This window comes from Stegostoma tigrinum, chromosome 2 (assembly GCF_030684315.1).
Source record: "Stegostoma tigrinum isolate sSteTig4 chromosome 2, sSteTig4.hap1, whole genome shotgun sequence".
Lineage (NCBI taxonomy): Eukaryota > Metazoa > Chordata > Chondrichthyes > Orectolobiformes > Stegostomatidae > Stegostoma > Stegostoma tigrinum.
The window spans coordinates 55,112,631-55,129,585 of record NC_081355.1 but is presented as its reverse complement, the minus strand read 5'-3'; the positions used below and the strand labels follow the sequence as shown (position 1 = coordinate 55,129,585).

At 38.4% G+C, this 16,955-nt stretch overlaps 1 protein-coding gene across 5 annotated transcripts in view; it reads left to right on the top strand.

Moving 5' to 3' along the window:
• Window positions 1–16,955, top strand: part of osbpl3b (oxysterol binding protein-like 3b) — a 196,194-nt gene that overhangs the window by 83,580 nt on the left and 95,659 nt on the right. For all 5 annotated transcript variants that reach the window (XM_059654038.1, XM_048563469.2, XM_048563478.2 and 2 more), the window contains exons 7-11: window positions 7,707–7,839; window positions 8,706–8,809; window positions 8,960–9,052; window positions 9,873–10,029; window positions 13,392–13,525. In XM_059654038.1, coding sequence (XP_059510021.1) covers window positions 7,707–7,839; window positions 8,706–8,809; window positions 8,960–9,052; window positions 9,873–10,029; window positions 13,392–13,525 — 621 coding nt within the window. The remainder of the gene's footprint in view (window positions 1–7,706; window positions 7,840–8,705; window positions 8,810–8,959; window positions 9,053–9,872; window positions 10,030–13,391; window positions 13,526–16,955) is intronic.

Genomic DNA, 16,955 nt, shown 5'->3' with positions numbered 1-16,955 from the left:
TGTGTTTCTTGATTTAAAATGGTAATTCCAGTGCACCTGGTTTTGTCAATTCCCTGTGTGTTCCTTGGGTGTATCAAGTGATCACAGCAGCTGTTGCAGGCCAACAATTCTTCATCCATGAAAGTCTCTGATGTTAAAAGCAAATGATAGAAGTTGCATATTGATAGTCTGTTTTTACTATGATTTTAAAGAGTCTGTAACACTTTAACCCACTTCTCTATCCCAAACCCTTGCAACAATTCTGTTTGTAGATTGTGTTAAAGCATTGAGCTCATCTTTGTGTTTTGTTTAAATTGCAATCACTCATATCTGCTTTTGCTTTGCATTACATATATTTTACATAAAATAATGGACATTCAGTTATTTAAAAGAACCTAACCTGTTAGGAATTGGAGGAAATAATCTAGGTAACAATGGAAGTATTTGCAAAGATAAGATATAATCAATTTTACTAGCTTCTCAGAAATACATTCATTGTGAAAAGAATCTTCATACACTTCATGGGTTCTTTTGATACAGGAAAAGTACTATTTGGCATTTCCAAATCATAAACCATAGGAAATGCCTATAATGCATTTAAATTGATAGTGCAATAATTCTTCTTATAAATAAGTTGAAAAAAATAAACCCTTCTAAAGTTTGGAATGAAGTTTTTGGAAGGAGATTGAGATGCACATTGGGTTTGATTAACAGCCTTTCCTCCTCAGGAAATTGTGAGACTTGATGGCTGAGATGAAATCCTCCTCATCCAAACATCATGATAACAGAATAACAATTTTCAAATCCTACTGCCATTGATGAAAGCTACACCCTTAATTCTTTGCAAATTAGTAATCTTATTCAGTTGTTTAGAAACTTGAGAAAATCCCACTGAAGGGAAATCTAATGCAGAGTTAGGTGATTTACTGTGAACCTGGATGGCACTTCCTCGTTCAGCACATCGTCTTTGGCTGCAGAATGTAAACTTCTGCTCTAGGCTATAGATATCTGTAATTGCGTGCAAAAGATATACATTTTAAATTTAGAGAGCCATAGAGTTGTACAGTACAGAAACAGACCCTTTAGCCCAACCTGTTCATGCCGAACATAATCCCAATCTAAACTAGTCTCACCTGCCTGCTTCTGGCCCATATTCCTCCAATTTCCTATTCATGTACTTTCCAAATGTCTTTTAAACATTGTAATGGTACTCACATTCATCGCTTCCTCAGGAATTCATTCCACACGCAAACCACCCTCTATCTAAAAAAAATTGCCCCTCATGTCTTTTTTTAAATCTCTCCTCTCACCTTAAAAATATGCTCCCAGTCTTGAAATCCGCATTCTCGGTTTAAAAAAAAACTATCATTAACTCTATCTATACTTATAATTATTTATAATCTTCTATCAGGTTGCCTCTCAACCTCTTACGTTTCAGTGAGAAAAGTCCCAGCCTATCCAGCTTTTCTTTACAACTCAAACCTTTCGTACCCTGCGCATCCTGGTAAATCTCTTCTGAACACACTCTAGCTTAATAATATCCTGCCTGTAATTGGGTGACCAGAACTGGACACAATATTCCAGAAGAGGCCTCAACAATGTCCTGGATAAACACAAAATGACTTCCCACTGTTTAGTAATCAGTCATAAATTACATTGTGAATTTGGTATTTTTGACTTAAAAACAGCTTTCTGAAATGGCACAATGGAACTATTTACCAAACATCATCCAGCTGCTGACAGAAAATGCAGCATTGTTGAAAGTTTACACAACACTTGGAGTCTTGCCTATCTGCTCCATGTATTTAGATAGGTGATTTTCAATTGGAACATGTAGCAGTTTTGTCATAGATAACACAGTGTGAAGCTGGAGGAACGCATCAGGCCAGGCAGCATCAGGAACAGAAAAGTAAATGTTTTGTAATATATGTATTATGATTAAAATCCAAGGAAAAACTACAGTTTGTATCTCAGGCTTTCAACGCTTGGGAAGAAAATGCTGCCTTACCCAGAATGTTTTTCCCTAATATTTGAGAAGCTTCCTGTCACTGCAAACTGAAGTATTTATTGTAATATCCCTTTGAAAGTCACAGGTAACTCTGAGTTTAGTGATCCCATGAAGGAGGAACGATTTCCCCTGTGTTTGGCTTACTGAATGTGCAAATGAATCAATTTTTATAATTATTGATTTCTTCCTATATGGTGAGCAAACCTCTGATTCCTGTTTGCCACACTTGCTTGCGAAGTTACTGAATTAGCACTCCTCCTATGTTGAATACAACTTGGAAGAAACACTAAATAGCAAACACGCAGAATGCACTCTGAATCAGTGTCTTCAATATCCTTCGCCAAGTGTGGTTCAGAAAAATGATGACTGGTTCAGCCCTGAATTGATTTATCTGTCAGATTTAGACTGCAGCAAATATGACTTCTAGAGTCAGAAGCAGAGACGAATGTAGTGGCCATTGCTATGGAGAAAGTACTGAGGAAGCTGAAAGATCTGAAGGTGGATAAGTTACCTGGACCAGATGGACTTCACCCCAAGATAGTGATGAAATTTAGTAGGATGCCGTGGTTGGTGGTTGGTGGGTGGATGGATCTGATTGAAACTTACAGAATACTGAAAGGCCTGGTTAGAGTGGAAGTGGAAAAAATTTCCCTAGTCAGAAGTGACTAGGATCTAAGGTGGCAGCCTCAGTGGAGGGCCAGCCCATCAGAACTGAGATGAGGATGAATTTCTTCCAGAGTAGTAAATCTGTGGAATTCATTGCTAGGGAAGGCAGTAGAGTGGTCAAGCCATTGAGTATATTTAAGAAAGGGATAGGTAGGTTCTTGATTAGTCAGGATTATGGGGAGAAGGAAGGAGAACCAGATTAAGAAACATGTCATTTGACCCATGATGGGTCAAATAGCCAAATTCTCCTCCTATATCATGGTCTTATGGTGAGAGAACTAACAGGAAGGAGAAACCTACTTTACCTCAGTTTACATTCGCAGCCATCTTCAGCCAGATGTGCTTGAGTAAATTATTCATCTCTGCCTTCTCCTGAAGTTCCCACCATCACATGCCAGCCTTCAGTGAATTTGAATCATTCTGTATGGTATCAAACAACATATGAATGCAGTAGACACAGATTAAGGGTTATGGGGAGTGGGCAGATAAGTGGAGCTGAGTCTCATAGATCAGCCATCATCTTAAATGGCGGGGCAGGCTCGAGGGGCCAGATGACCTACTCCTGCTCCCAGTTCTTGCGTTCTTATAGACTATTTGGCCCCTTGAGCCTTCTCCATAATTATGTAAGATCAAGACTGATTTGTCTGTATTTCAAATTCCATATCTTCATTACCCTTGAAATATGTTGATTCCTCTGCCTAACAGTGTTCAATGACCCACCTTATGAGGCAGAGTTCCAAAATCTCTCACCACTAAAATATATTCTCCTTTCTGTTCACAAAGTGCAGCGCTTAATTTTAAAACAGAAAATTGAAAATAGGGCTGGAATGGGCCCCTTGAGCCCATTGATCAATTAGTTTGATCTTGGCTGACCATGCAACTTGGTATCCTGTTTCTGCTTTCTCTCTATCCACTTTGATCCCTTTAACTCTAAGCACTATATCCAACTCATTGAAAACATTGCATATTTTGGCCTCAACTGCTTTCTCTGGCCGAAAATGCCATAGGCTCACCATTATCTGGATGAGGAAAATTTTCCTTATCCTTATGGCCTACTCTGTATCCTTAAACTGTGATCCTTTAATTCTGGACTGACCCATTCAGGATCTTATACACTTAAGTCAGTCACCTATCACTCTGCTAAACCTAAATGGAAACAAGCTCAGTCTATTTAATCTTGCTTTAGGTTGAAGTTTAACAAACTGCTCGTTCCAGGCATCAATCAAGTAAAACTCATCTAAACTGCCTCCAGTGTTTTTATACCCTTCCTTGAATAAGGGGGTGAAAACTCGTGGCTTAGTGGTTAGCACGGCTACCTTACAGCGCCAAGGACCTGAGTTTGATTCCAACCTTGCGTGACTGTCTGAGTGGAGTTTGCACGTTTTCCCCACGTCTGTGTGGGTTTCCTCCAGGTGCTCTTACCTCCTCCCACGGTCCAGAGATGTGCAGGTTAGGCGGACTGGCCATGCTATATTCCCAGTAGAGTTCAGAGATTTGGAGCTTAGGTGGGGGTGTGTCATTGTGGACTTGTTGGGCCAATGGGCCTGTTTTCATACTGTAGGGATTCTATGATTCTATGAAAACTGCACACTGTATTTGAGAAGTGGTCTTTGCAGTTCACTGTACAACTGAAGCATAACATTCTCACTGTTATGTTCAATTCCTGTCCTAATAAAGGAGGTAGCTTTCTTCTATGCTGTACCTGTGAATTTCTCCACGTTGGAATTCCGTAGTTATTCTCAATTTAAGTAATACTCTGCCTTTTTTATTGTTCCTCCCAAAATAGAAAACTTCATATTTTTCCACATCATTCTCGATCTGCAGTTTTTCTTTCTCCTCCACTCTCTGAATCTTTCTACATCTGTTTGTAACTTTGTTGTCATGCTCACTATTTGAGTGTCATCTCTGAATTTAGCTATCATGCCTTCACTCTCCTCATCTCAGCTTATACCTTGAACTCTGCCAACCGTGTGACTCCTTAAAACTGCTCACTATCCAGATTGAAGCAATGTTGTTGTTCCTGTATTCTTTTGATGAGAAGCTTGGAACACTCTCTCTTCTAACAGTGCCCTTAGCCCACTTGCACCAGATGTATGCAATGGTTTAAGGTGGTAGTTGACCGTCACTTACACAAGTGCCATAAATGACAATAGCCAAAGAAAAATGAGATACTTGAGCCTTTTCTCGACATCTTATGCATTTGATTTGTTTTGGAATTTGTTGTTATGATAATAAGCAGCTGCGTAAAATTGCCACCGATAGCTGATCCTAGAATAAACCAAAGCTTGGAAATCTTAATATCACTGTTAATCATTTGATGTGATGTGTTTAGAACTTTGCAACTGTAAAAATATATATAAAGCTTAAGGCTCATTATATGAGAAGAGTAGACCTATCTCAAACAATATCCTGAGGAGGGGTGGTGGAGGTCTTAGAGGATGTTTCCTGTTTTGGGCGAATCTGGAAATAGAGGGCACTTTTCAAAAATGAGTGTTGTCTATTTAAAACAATGAGATAAAATTGTCTCTGTGAGCTATGGGAACTCTTCCTGGAAAAGTGGTGAAAACAGAGACTTTGATTATTTTCAAGGCAGAAATTAATAGATTCTTGGTAAGCATAGGGTGAAAGGTTATCAGACATGGGCAGAAACGTAGATTTGAGGTCATAATCTTGTTAAACAGCTTGAGGGACCAAGCAGTCTACCACTGCTCCTTGTTTGTCTGTTTATATGGTTGAAGGAAGTGGCAGAGAAGTAAATGAATGGGACAAATAATTTTCTGTCTGTATTAAAATATTGATTTGAATTCCTTATTCGTCACGACATAGCACAAAGGTAAGATCAGTTATTCTGCAAGCTGAGGGAAATTGACATTGCAATTAAATATTTTATAAGCTCTCAAGATTTAAGTGAAGAATTGTTTGGTTCCATCTATTTCAATTTAGTTGTTTGGTTTTAAGGGATTAAGAGTTGATACCACTTTGATAATGATTAGAAAAGTTTATGATGAGATGCCTAGTTAGATTATTCATTCAGTGGCCAGCTGGGATGCTGATTGGAAAAATGAGTTATCTTCTGCAACAGGGCTTAGTGGCCAGGTTGATGCAATGTGTTGTTTGACATTTTGTTTTGCATCAAGAATACAGCAGCTGCTAGGGATGCAACAATTTATTTCTTTTCTATTGCCTCCATTGTTATCTCAAACTTACACTACATTCTTTAGTTGACTTTTTCACCTTAATTTATGCACTATCTCTGACATCCTTAGGAAGTGCAAGTGATTATTTTAGTTTAACGCATCCTTTTGAGAACTATGCGATTGGGGTGAATGTGATTTTCTACACGATTCAATTTTATTCGCCATTAAACTACAAAGTTGGCTTTTACCGTTGCGCTAGCAATGTTCTATCCCCACTGCCTCAGTTGACCTGGAGAATTGTTACTGTATTTGGCAAGTATCAATCTGTCACTTGAGTTAAATGAACCAAAACTTCCTGCAGTAAATGCTGGGTAACAAGCAGCCATCTCTGTGGTTTTGTCCTTGACTCTACCAGTACTCTCAGCTGCCATATATAGGTTTGGAAATGTGGAATCTTGACATTAGCAACACAGAATCCTGTCTTTTTTTTTCCCCTGTCATACACTTCCTCCACCAGGTCTTCACATAGTTATCTCTTGTTCTTGTCTTGAAGATTGCTGACCTCTGCCCCCACCTTGCTCCTTTGCTGCGTGCATGCCATTCCGTGAACCTAATCCTTGAAAGTGCACCATTTCTTGATGTACTTAGTTCCACCAGCGCACATCTTGGAAAAAAATATGCATTCTTGCTTGTATCTAGCCATCACCCATAGTCTTGTGTTTATATGTTGTATTTCATGTTGGAACACGCATCTCAAGTATTTCATAGGTTTAACACTGAGGAAAAAACGAGGAATGACCGTTGCTGTGACTGACGGGACTAATGTTAAATATGTTCATTTTATAAGGTCAGAATTTTGGCTGTACATATGGGTGTCATTATTTTATTTGAGAAGTTAGATTCAGGGAATGCAGAACATGATAAACTCTCAAGATAGACATTTGATGAGTTGAGGTGGAGATTGGTATTACATAGGACATGAAATTTTTCAGTAAAATTTGAAAGAGGGATCAATGAACATTTGTCAGTGAACAACTTGATATGGTACTTCGGTAGACAGAAGAGAGGGATGGAGGAAGGTGAGAAAATGCCAGAGGAATTGTGTAGCAAAGGACACTACCTGATGGTGATATAGTAGTTGGATTTGAGTAACATTTGGTTGAGTTTTGGCCCCAGACTGTTGAATGTATTTGGTTTCATTATATTTCGGGACAGCAATGAATTATTCCATCCAAACAGAGTAAATACTGTAATTGTTTAATTTGTTAGAATTTGGAAGTAAAAAGTGACCATTTTGTAAGTGTTTTAAGAAAATATGGGAACAATAGGAAAGAAAGCTGAAAGGTAAAAAGAAAAAATATACATATTAGCAGTAGCGCATTGCTTGCTATTACTACATGCTAATGTAAAGAATTACATTTAATGTAGTTATGCATAACATGAGCTTCAGATTTCAGTAGTTTCACTGTAAAACATTGCAAAGGTATGTAGTTTTCCAAGAATGAGCAGTTAAAGGAGAATAATGCATAATAGCTCCTGTTTGAGGTTTTGGCCGAATCCCGGAAATGTTGGAAATACTGAAAATCAAATTGAATCAAAGTAACCTCTGACAACTGCGCACCAAATACCGGTGTTTCCTTGGGAAATTTTCATTGTTCAACATTGTCTTGTTTGTAAATGTTGAATCTCTCCTTTAATCAGAGTACTTTGACATTTTGCTTCTGTGAAACCTGATGTGCTTTTGTGTCTTTTTCAAAAAAGGTTTGTGCAAATATTTCATAATATGCAGTTACCCTTGAAGACGAATACTTTGCACAAAGTCTTATCTTATTGAAGTCCAATTGCTATATTATACTATTACAAAACAAATCACTGTCTTCATTTTCAAAGCAGTCATGAATTTTAACTTTTTCCAGTTGCAGAGGGGCAGCCTAACCAAGCAGTTGTCATTCCACAATAGCCCGAATTTTCCCCTTGCTTATCCCAACAACCAATCTAAGGTGGCAGCCTGGTTGCAAAGTTCTGAAGACATAGATAAATGTTCAAAAGGTAAAACCATTTTTATTTCGATGGAACATAATAGCTGACCAAAACCCTATGAAGAATGAATTTGTTAATGACTTTAAATGAATTGTCTTTCCTCAGCAGCCCTTCATTTCTACGCCCCCCCCCCTCCACAACCCACTCCTGCCTCCCTCTGCCCCTTCATAACTCTCTTCTCCCCCCTCATAAAGTTAATGTGAGTAGCCACACGTGCAAATTATACCATTATCAGTGGAGTGTGTCCTAAACTTTTGTTTTTACAAACCTATAAAAACTGTGGATGCTGGAAATCAGAAACAAATATGGAAATTGCTGGACAAACTCAGCAGGTCTGGCAGCATCTGTGGAGATAAAACAAAGTTAACATTTCAGGTTCAGTGACTCTACTTCAGAACCGTTGAACCTTAATTACTTCAGGAACCCTGTGGTGACTTTGAATACAGATTGAAATGTGCCCAAGCAGCTTTAGCATTGTGGCCATTTACCAAGACATGATTGGATAATTCTTGATTTCCTTGTGTAACAAGAGTCTGTCAACATCTGTCTGAGAAATGTTCAATGATTCTGTCTGCACCACTTTCTAAGGGAGTGATTCCTAATTTGCAAAACCTTGCAGAGAAAATTTCTGCTCATCCCTGTCCTCAAAATACAGTCCCTAATTTTAAAATGCAGCCCCCTAGTTTTAGACTGACCCACAAGATGAAATGTCCTTTCTGTATTGGTCTTAATATGGTCATTGAGAATCTTTACACCTCAATCAAGTCAACCCTCACTCTGCTAAATTCCAATGAGAACAAGCCCTTGTACAGAAAATTCAAGAATCTGGAATATATATTTTTATTTGATGTTCACTTGTTGAATTTTTTTTCTAGATCTTTCTCGGTGCCATTCAAATTTAACAGAATTAACACAGCTTTTACAAAGTATGGAAGTTATTCATAAGACATACTCAGCACCAGCTATAAATGCTATTCAGGTATGCCAATTATGAAGTTCTGATCACCTTGACTGAAGCTGATGCAGAAATAAGTGAACACTGCATTTGGCTTCAAAGTGTGAATTACAGAACAAAATGAGAGTTGTTTATGATAAAATGGCATTTTCATTTTCTTTCCCTTTTTTTAAGGGTTATGCTTTTGAAAGTCCCAAAAAGGAAAAACCTGTTCAGAGTAGATGGCGCACCAAGAGTTTTGGCAAAGATGCTAAATCAACATTACAGGTAATGCAACTTTGTGAAGTTTTTTTTAGGATTAGTTTATTGTGCTAATATCATAATGTGATTTTTTTTGTGGAATTGTAGCTCTAGTCATCATCAACCTTGCTGTTATCAATCTTGGAACAAAATTGGTAGTCGTTAACTGTCAAAGCAAGCTCGCTTGTCAGTTAATGTGCTTATATGCATCAGTGTTGTATTAATTATGTTCACCTTTTAATTTCTCCTCCTAACCCCCCATCCCCACTTATACAGTTGCTCCTTGTCACAAGTGTAGTGACACAGTTTAAGGAATATGTTGATTAAGGCCACGTTTTGCTGTGATGTAACAGTGATTTCAATTATGTGGGACTCTGCTAGAAGTTTGGGACAAGAGTAAATTAGGACAGAAACCAACTGCAGGATCATCCTGTGTGAAGAAGCACATTGTGATCTGGCCTAAGCTTATCAGAACAGAGAACCCCATATTAAAACAAGAAACATGCATGCATGCACATACACCTGTGGAATCTGGATAATTATGGGCAATTGACTTTCAAGATTATGATCTGGCATTGCTGCATGAACATATTTATTGCTCGTGTCCCACATCATTTTTCAGTTTTGGGGTAGAGACTTTATACTTCAATAATCCTTACGGATCAAGTGGTCAGAGTTTGTTCACACTTAATTTGGAAAGCTGTTATGCTTTTTGGACATTTCTGTTTTGCTTTGCTAATGCACTATACTAATTATGTAAGTTTATGATGTAAAATTGTTTTGAAGAGAATTTTTTTTTTCAGTTAGACATATTCAGTGAGACGTAATGACATTTTTCTTTCTTTAGGTTCCATCTATCTCCACCAGCCCAATGCGACTGCATGCATCAAATCCTAACCTCTCTGAGGTATTTCAAGGAGAAATCAAACAGTTTTCAGATAGCTCAGATCTGCCCTCAGATTATTCAAAACTGCAAGAAGACTTTTGCAACATTGCGTGTGAAGGTAGTAATGACTTTCAGTATTTGCAAAATGTTAAAATGTAGAAATGATTATTTTTGCACATGCTTTAGCTCACAGGTAGTAACAAAAAGTTTTTGTGCTGTTTTAGTACATCAACAATATATTAATTTGTTATGTTGTGGCCAAGATTCAGTTCAAGCTGTAGAAATGAAAATTAATGCTAAGCTTACACTATGATGGTATAAATGCTTATCTTTTAGAGAAGATTCAGTAGTGGCTGCTATAAATTGAAGAGACAGTTGCCCACAACTAAGCCTGTCCTGAAGAACAGTAATGCCTGAAATATTGACTTCTCATTTTCTGCAGATGCTGCCTCACTTGCTGTGTTTGTCCGGCCTCCTGTTTGTCTAGTCCTCATTAAGCAGTGGCTTAGAACTAATCTCAGACAGATTAAATCACATGCTTGTTACCAAAACACACGTCAATTGTTTTATAAATGTGAGATCTTTGTTACAAAATGTTGGGAAAAGGTAGGGTCAAGAAAAAGACAATGAATAAAATTTTACATGAGTTGGATCAGTTTTAAGACAGTAAGTGGAATTTTGCCATGGGCTTTGCAAGCTAAGGATCCTGAGTCCACCTGTGTTGGGAACCAGAATGCCTGTTATTTTCCCTAAAGGTGGCCTTCTCATCGTCCATGTCAGGGCAATTAAGGTTTTGTGTGTGTTGCCAGCACCATCAAAGGGATGACAGCTGAAATCTTGGCCAATCCATTGATAGGTCTGTCATGTTTGAAGGAAGGATATGGCATGGAGGTGCCCTCAGAGACTCAAGTGAAAATTTCAGAAGGGCTAAACAAATGAACACTTTTGATTGGAAAGGCAACCTGTCCAGAAGTTATTTCCAGCTTGCACACCCTATTTGTTTTGTATAATTTCCGATTCCAGAGTGCGCCCCACCCTCCATCCCCCAGCTCTTCTTGGAGGCTAGCTCCAAGTGGATGTGGGACTCTACCTGGCAGGGTCTGCTCTGCTACCAGCAAACTGCCCCCTTTTGGCACCTTAATGAGTTCCTTAGCTGCCTGCAAATGGATTGGCAGTGTATCTATCTTACCACCCCCCCCCCCCCCCCCCCCCCCCCCCCCCCGCCCTGGCCTGGAGAAGAGACCCCTGTGGTGAGTATACATTGGGGAGTTACCCTGACCCAGGTTCCCACGACTTCTCTGATGCTCCTGCTTCCTGACCTGCTGCTCTAGGAGCAGGTGAAGCTTTCCCAGTGTGGTGATTTGGAACAGCACTCAACTGGTCAGTCTAGTTTAGATTTTTCCCATTGTATCCTTTTGTGTATAATCGAGCAAATGAATTGTTGTCCTCTGTTCAAGCCAACTTGCCTTACTGTCTGAACACTTGTGTAAGTTTTTAAATAATACCAATAAATGTTAAAAGGAGAAAGCATTACCTAGATAAAGTAACTGCTTAGAACTTACCTTCGACCAGATTGAATCAAATACTCATTACTGGAAAATATACTGTTGGTTTCGTAAGTACCAGATATCTTTGTCGCAAAATGATAGAGGGGAGTCAGGGGTCAGAAAAAAACATGAACTGAATAATATTTTACATGCCACTGTATATGATTCTCTGTTTGCTGTGAAGCAGGGAAAGTAAAAGCAAGAAGTCCATGTCCTCGTTTTGTGTTTGTCCAGCCTATACCCTTTAGACATTATGCTAATTTTATACGAAAGTATTTATAGAATCCCTGCAGTGTGGAAACAGATGCTCTCTATTTTGGTTAACTTCTCAATGTTTCAGCTATCTTATTCTCTTCCTGTAGTAGGTAGTTTATTTTCTGATGTAGTTATTTAAATGTAATGAGTATTTGTCGCAATTGGATCCTGATTCTTAATGCTGTTTGTTTCTCTGCATTTTCCACCAGTCTTTCAGATGAGAGTGCTGAGATTTTCAGAGATTTGGCATCTTAACCTGAAGAAAGTTCAGGGCTTAAGATTGCACCTCAGGATTGTCTGCATATCTTCATCAATGGGTAGATTAGAGTTGGCCGGAGATGGTTGTGTTATGATTGTTACTGCTTTTCTTTTGAGAGGCAAGGAAACAGAATATTGATGATTTCCATAATCATGATAATTCTCTGTGGTGTTCAGTTTATGTGTTGCTGAGATTTATATGTGGATTTCCTGCCCATAGCCCTGTGGAATATTCAACTGCAGATAAAACAAGAGCCAAGTTGCTGTCTTCGGGAAACGAGCTTCTCTCCGGCTGGTTCCAGAGAATTGTAGATAAATGGATTCAAATCTTCCTCTTGATTGCAGATTACCACTACTTGGTCAGAGTTAATGTTAATCATAAAACTCAGTGGTCTGAAGACTGAACAACAGGGAAACCAATTGTTCAGTAGTAGAAGTCTGTTGACTTGTGCAGTGAGTTGTACAGGAAATTGTTGTTGATTAGCACAGTTTTAATACATGGTTTACAACCTCACAGCCTTGAGGTTTTTGCGGTATATGGTCCCTTCCGAGTATGCTGCAGATGAATCCAGGAAAGCTATTGTTGTTTAGCCTTAATGCTAATAATAAGCTTCAATGGAGGTTGAGAGTACATTTCCCTGAATACAGTCAAATAACATGCGACAGTGACTATATGTTCTGTATGGGTGACCCTAGAATGCCTTTTTTTAAAAAAATATTTGGTACATTACCACCCATTATTACTTAGATATCTAAACGGAGATTTTACAAAATTACATGTTAGTATTGGGGAATGTTGCTCAAGTGGAAGATGAGCTTGAAACTTGTGCATGAAGTTCAACAGGCCTGTTGGTTAACACTGTCCGATGATAACTGTTGGTGTTTTCCAATATGTGTGTAGGATTTAGCACTAAGAACATTTTTCTTAAGATTTCTGTAGAAAATTGTTTTGTTTCTAAGCTATAGATTTGCCCAAAATGCAATGATTTTGTAAAACTAACAATTAATCAACGTCACCATCATTTGCAACTTTAGACATGAGAAATGAATTTCAAGATATGTATGCAATCTTCTGTCAGCTGATTTATAAATAACTACGTATTGAATTTATTTTACTCTGAAGCACTGACTTTCTTATCTGCATCAATATATTTAAGAGAAATCATAAGGCAGAAATTGCCTCCAATAGTAAAAGATCCAGTGAGTGTGCAAATCCATTCTTTCTGATCAGTAGAGTCCTCTGAATCTGTGAATGAGATTGTAGCTCTGAGTTCCTGCTTGCTGTCAATTTCTATATACAAGCCAAGAGCCATTATTTGAAAACTGATTTAAGTAAAGCTTTTTATATGTGAAAATTTAGTAATTATTGAAGACCAGAATTTGTGTAAAGTTGTTTGTTTGTTTGTTTTCTACTCGTTAGTTCACTCTACTTTAAAGTCTGTATTCAACTCCTTGGTAATTGAAAAGGAAACATTCAAACAGTTGATATCAGAACATGATGCTTGTCACGCACCATCTGCACAGATAATTGGTCTGAAGACTGCCTTAACCTCGGTAAGTTTTTGAGTCAGTGCAACAGCAATAAATATGCTGTTAGGTTTGATGCTTCTGGAAAAATATCAACATGAAGCTGTTTTCAATGTTGAAATCTTTTATTTTGAATCTTTAGTTTAATAGATTCCGTTTTCTTAAGATTGAAATTTAGCTTGAACAGTTACAAATCTGTGTTTTAGCGATGGGAGAGGTTCTCTTCATTTGTTCTTTATTGATTTTAACATTTTCTGTTGGTGACTTAATGTTTGAAAGGATTCTTGGTCTTGAAAATTTTAAGTGGTAGAATTCCTCCCCAGTCTATTTTTAAGTCACAAATTGATTTTGTAAGTAACTTTGAGAAAAGACTTCTATTTTTATTACCTTTGAACTGAATGACTTGCTTGGCCATTTTGGACATTGAATTATTTGCATTACTATGAAGCTGGATTCACCTGCAGGCCAGATCAAGTGAAGAATATTAGTGAACCAGATGTGTATCTTTTTTTAAAAAACTTATTTTCTAACCATCTTGCTTAGAGATGTTATTGCACACACCTGGAGCAGATGGGACTTAAACCCGGGCAAGTTAACTCAGAAGCCGGGACACTATCATTGCACCGTAAGAGCCCAACCAGATGGGCTTTCATGACAATCGCTGATTAGCCTCAGTAAGGTGGCCATGAGATTGCTTTCAATTCCAGATTTATTAATTAAATCTAAATTCCATTAGTTGCTGAAGAATGTAGCTGATGTTGAATTTGTGCAGAAATCTCACCCAGGCCTTATATTCCTCCAGTGACATGATCACTAAACTAGTGTTTCCTTCATAATGAGATAAATATTTGCCTTCAATAATTGAAGGTTGATTTTAATATGGTCTTGTAACCTGTGTTTTGAGGTGTTTCTCAAGATATATTTAAAAGTTTTTGACTAACCTGCCTTTACACTTTTTCTGATGACCTTAAAATTTGTTGCAAAAAGTATTTGTTCTGAGTGTGCATTAAATGGGAGTTCCACTTGTCATTTAGTATAATGGGTTTGCTTTGGTGTTGCTCAGAAGTAGACTGACGTAGAGCTGCTAATTTGGTCAGTTCCTTTTCTTAAAGTCACTGTTCAGGTAATTGTAGCATTTTTTTGTTGTTAAAACTGCTGAGGTAATGAGGTAACAGATTGTAACTTACGATCTTCAGAACAGTAATTAACCTTTTTTCCAGAAAAATAGTTCTATACTTATAACAAAGCATGATGTCTGAAAAGAGAATTAAGCCTGTGCTAAATATGCTTTTGTTAATTATGCATAATCATCAACTTGATTGTCCAAATTTGAGGATGTCTGAGCCCCTAAAGTGTGTCTCCCATTTATACATTTTTAACCATTACATCCGTTGTCGATCCTTTTTATTGCTTTGCATTTCTCTGTATAAAACACTTCTTATCATCTGTTTGTCCAATCTTTCATCTGACAATCAACAGCCTAACATTTTAACTATATGTAGCCTCTGCAGTTTACACTCTGTCCTCTTTAGAGTTAACCAATCCCTTTCTGTTTTGTCATTTTCTGCTAATGGTACTAAAGGAACCACATACATTTAGAATTGTTAAAGTTTTCAAAAATTGCTCCACAATAATGAGTGCCGAAAATGAAATGAACAGCAGAAAAGTATTAAGCTGTATCAAACTGAATTGTTTTCAGCCAATTCGGTAGCTACCTTTTATTAACAAAACGTGCAGATGGTAAAATATTTTTCTCAAAATATCTGAACAGTATCCTGCTGTAGTTCTCCTGTGTTTGATGTCTTTGTATTTATTATTCACTTACAATTAGCTGTTGACTTGGTCATGGCTGCATGAAAATGCTTTCATAACCTATGAATTGTGCCATGATGACTCACCAACTAGTTTGTCAAATCTTTTGACACTAGCTGATATCTAGACCTTGGCTTTTATATTTTTACGGTGTATGAATCAGTAATGATTATTCATACAGGTTAAAATATCATCGAAGGGGATTTTTGAGACCCCTCCCCTTGGTAGTTTGGAAAGAGCCATGAAATGTTTTTTTGATAAAATCTAAATCCCACCTCCAACTTGTGTCAAACAACCCTACTTTTCATTTAGCCATGGAAGTGCATGTTAACATTCAGAAGAGGTAAATTAATGATTCTGAAATAAATGGGGATATTTTAATTATAGCTTTTGGCAGTACTTTATAGGAAATGCCTCCTACCTAGTGTATAGGAAACTTAATATTAATATGGAGGAGGCAGTGAATGGCAATTAATGGGTTGATTAAAGGTCAGTTCCTCCAAAATGAATAAGGGCTGAGCACTCACTGCTTTCTCAGTTCCCTTTGGAGAACACTTTGCTGTGAGCATTTGTTGTGGGAGACTTACTCATGCAGTTTAGAGACCATCACAGAGAAAATGTCACGGCGCATACAGTCCTCTGACCCACCTCTTATCAATAACATGTGAAAAACCTTACTTTCCTCAGCAACCAAGGTCTGAATTTTCACCCCTGTGTTGGGAACCCAAAGTTAGGACATTTCCTGATTCTACAAACCTGACTTGAGAGGAAAAACATAGTGTATAAGAAGTTTGAATTTTCATACTCCGTCTTTTTTGGAAGTTGGGCAGGCTGACCCTAGAAAGAGTTTAGAGACAGCCCCACAGGTGGATGGGCGCTGATATAGGCTGTTTGGGAGACCAACCTAGGTGCTGTCGCACTTTGCCCCAGCAGTAAGAAGACAAACCATTCCTTTAGCCCCAAACCTTCACATGCCCTCATCATTAAAAAATTCCCCATGCTTCCGATGCTAGCCTGTGCTATTACATTTCACTACCCATGTGCCCTACATGGCCTTTCATAGACTCCATGCTAACTTCCGTTCCCAACCCCCCATGTACCAAATTATTCTCCCCATTTATCACCTTTTGCCTAGACATCTTCCATGCCGTTCAGCACCTTCTTTCAGCAGACCGTGGGAACTATGTCCACTTAAATAAAGTTCTTGTGAGTATTGCTGAATCAGGGGATGGAAGGGGAACTGGCAGGCAGTGCAGGTGTCCCCTGTGGCCATTCCCCTCAACAATAAGTATACCGTTTTGGATACTGTTGGGGGGGATGACTTACCAGGGGAAAGCAGTGGGGCACAGGTCTCTGGCACAGAGTCTGTTCCTGCTGCTCAGAAGGGAAGGGGGAAGAGGAGCAGAGCAGTAGTCATTGGGGACTCCATAATTAGGGGGACAGATAGGAGGTTCTGTGGGGACGAGAGAGACTCACGGTTGGTGTGTTGCCTCCCAGATGCCAGGGTGCGTGATGTCTCTGATCGTGTTTTTGGGATCCTTAAGGGTGAGGAGGAGCAGCTCCAAGTCGTGGTCTACATTGGCACCAACGACATAAGTAGGAAGAGAGATGGGGATTTAAGGCAGAAATTCAGGGAGCTAGGATG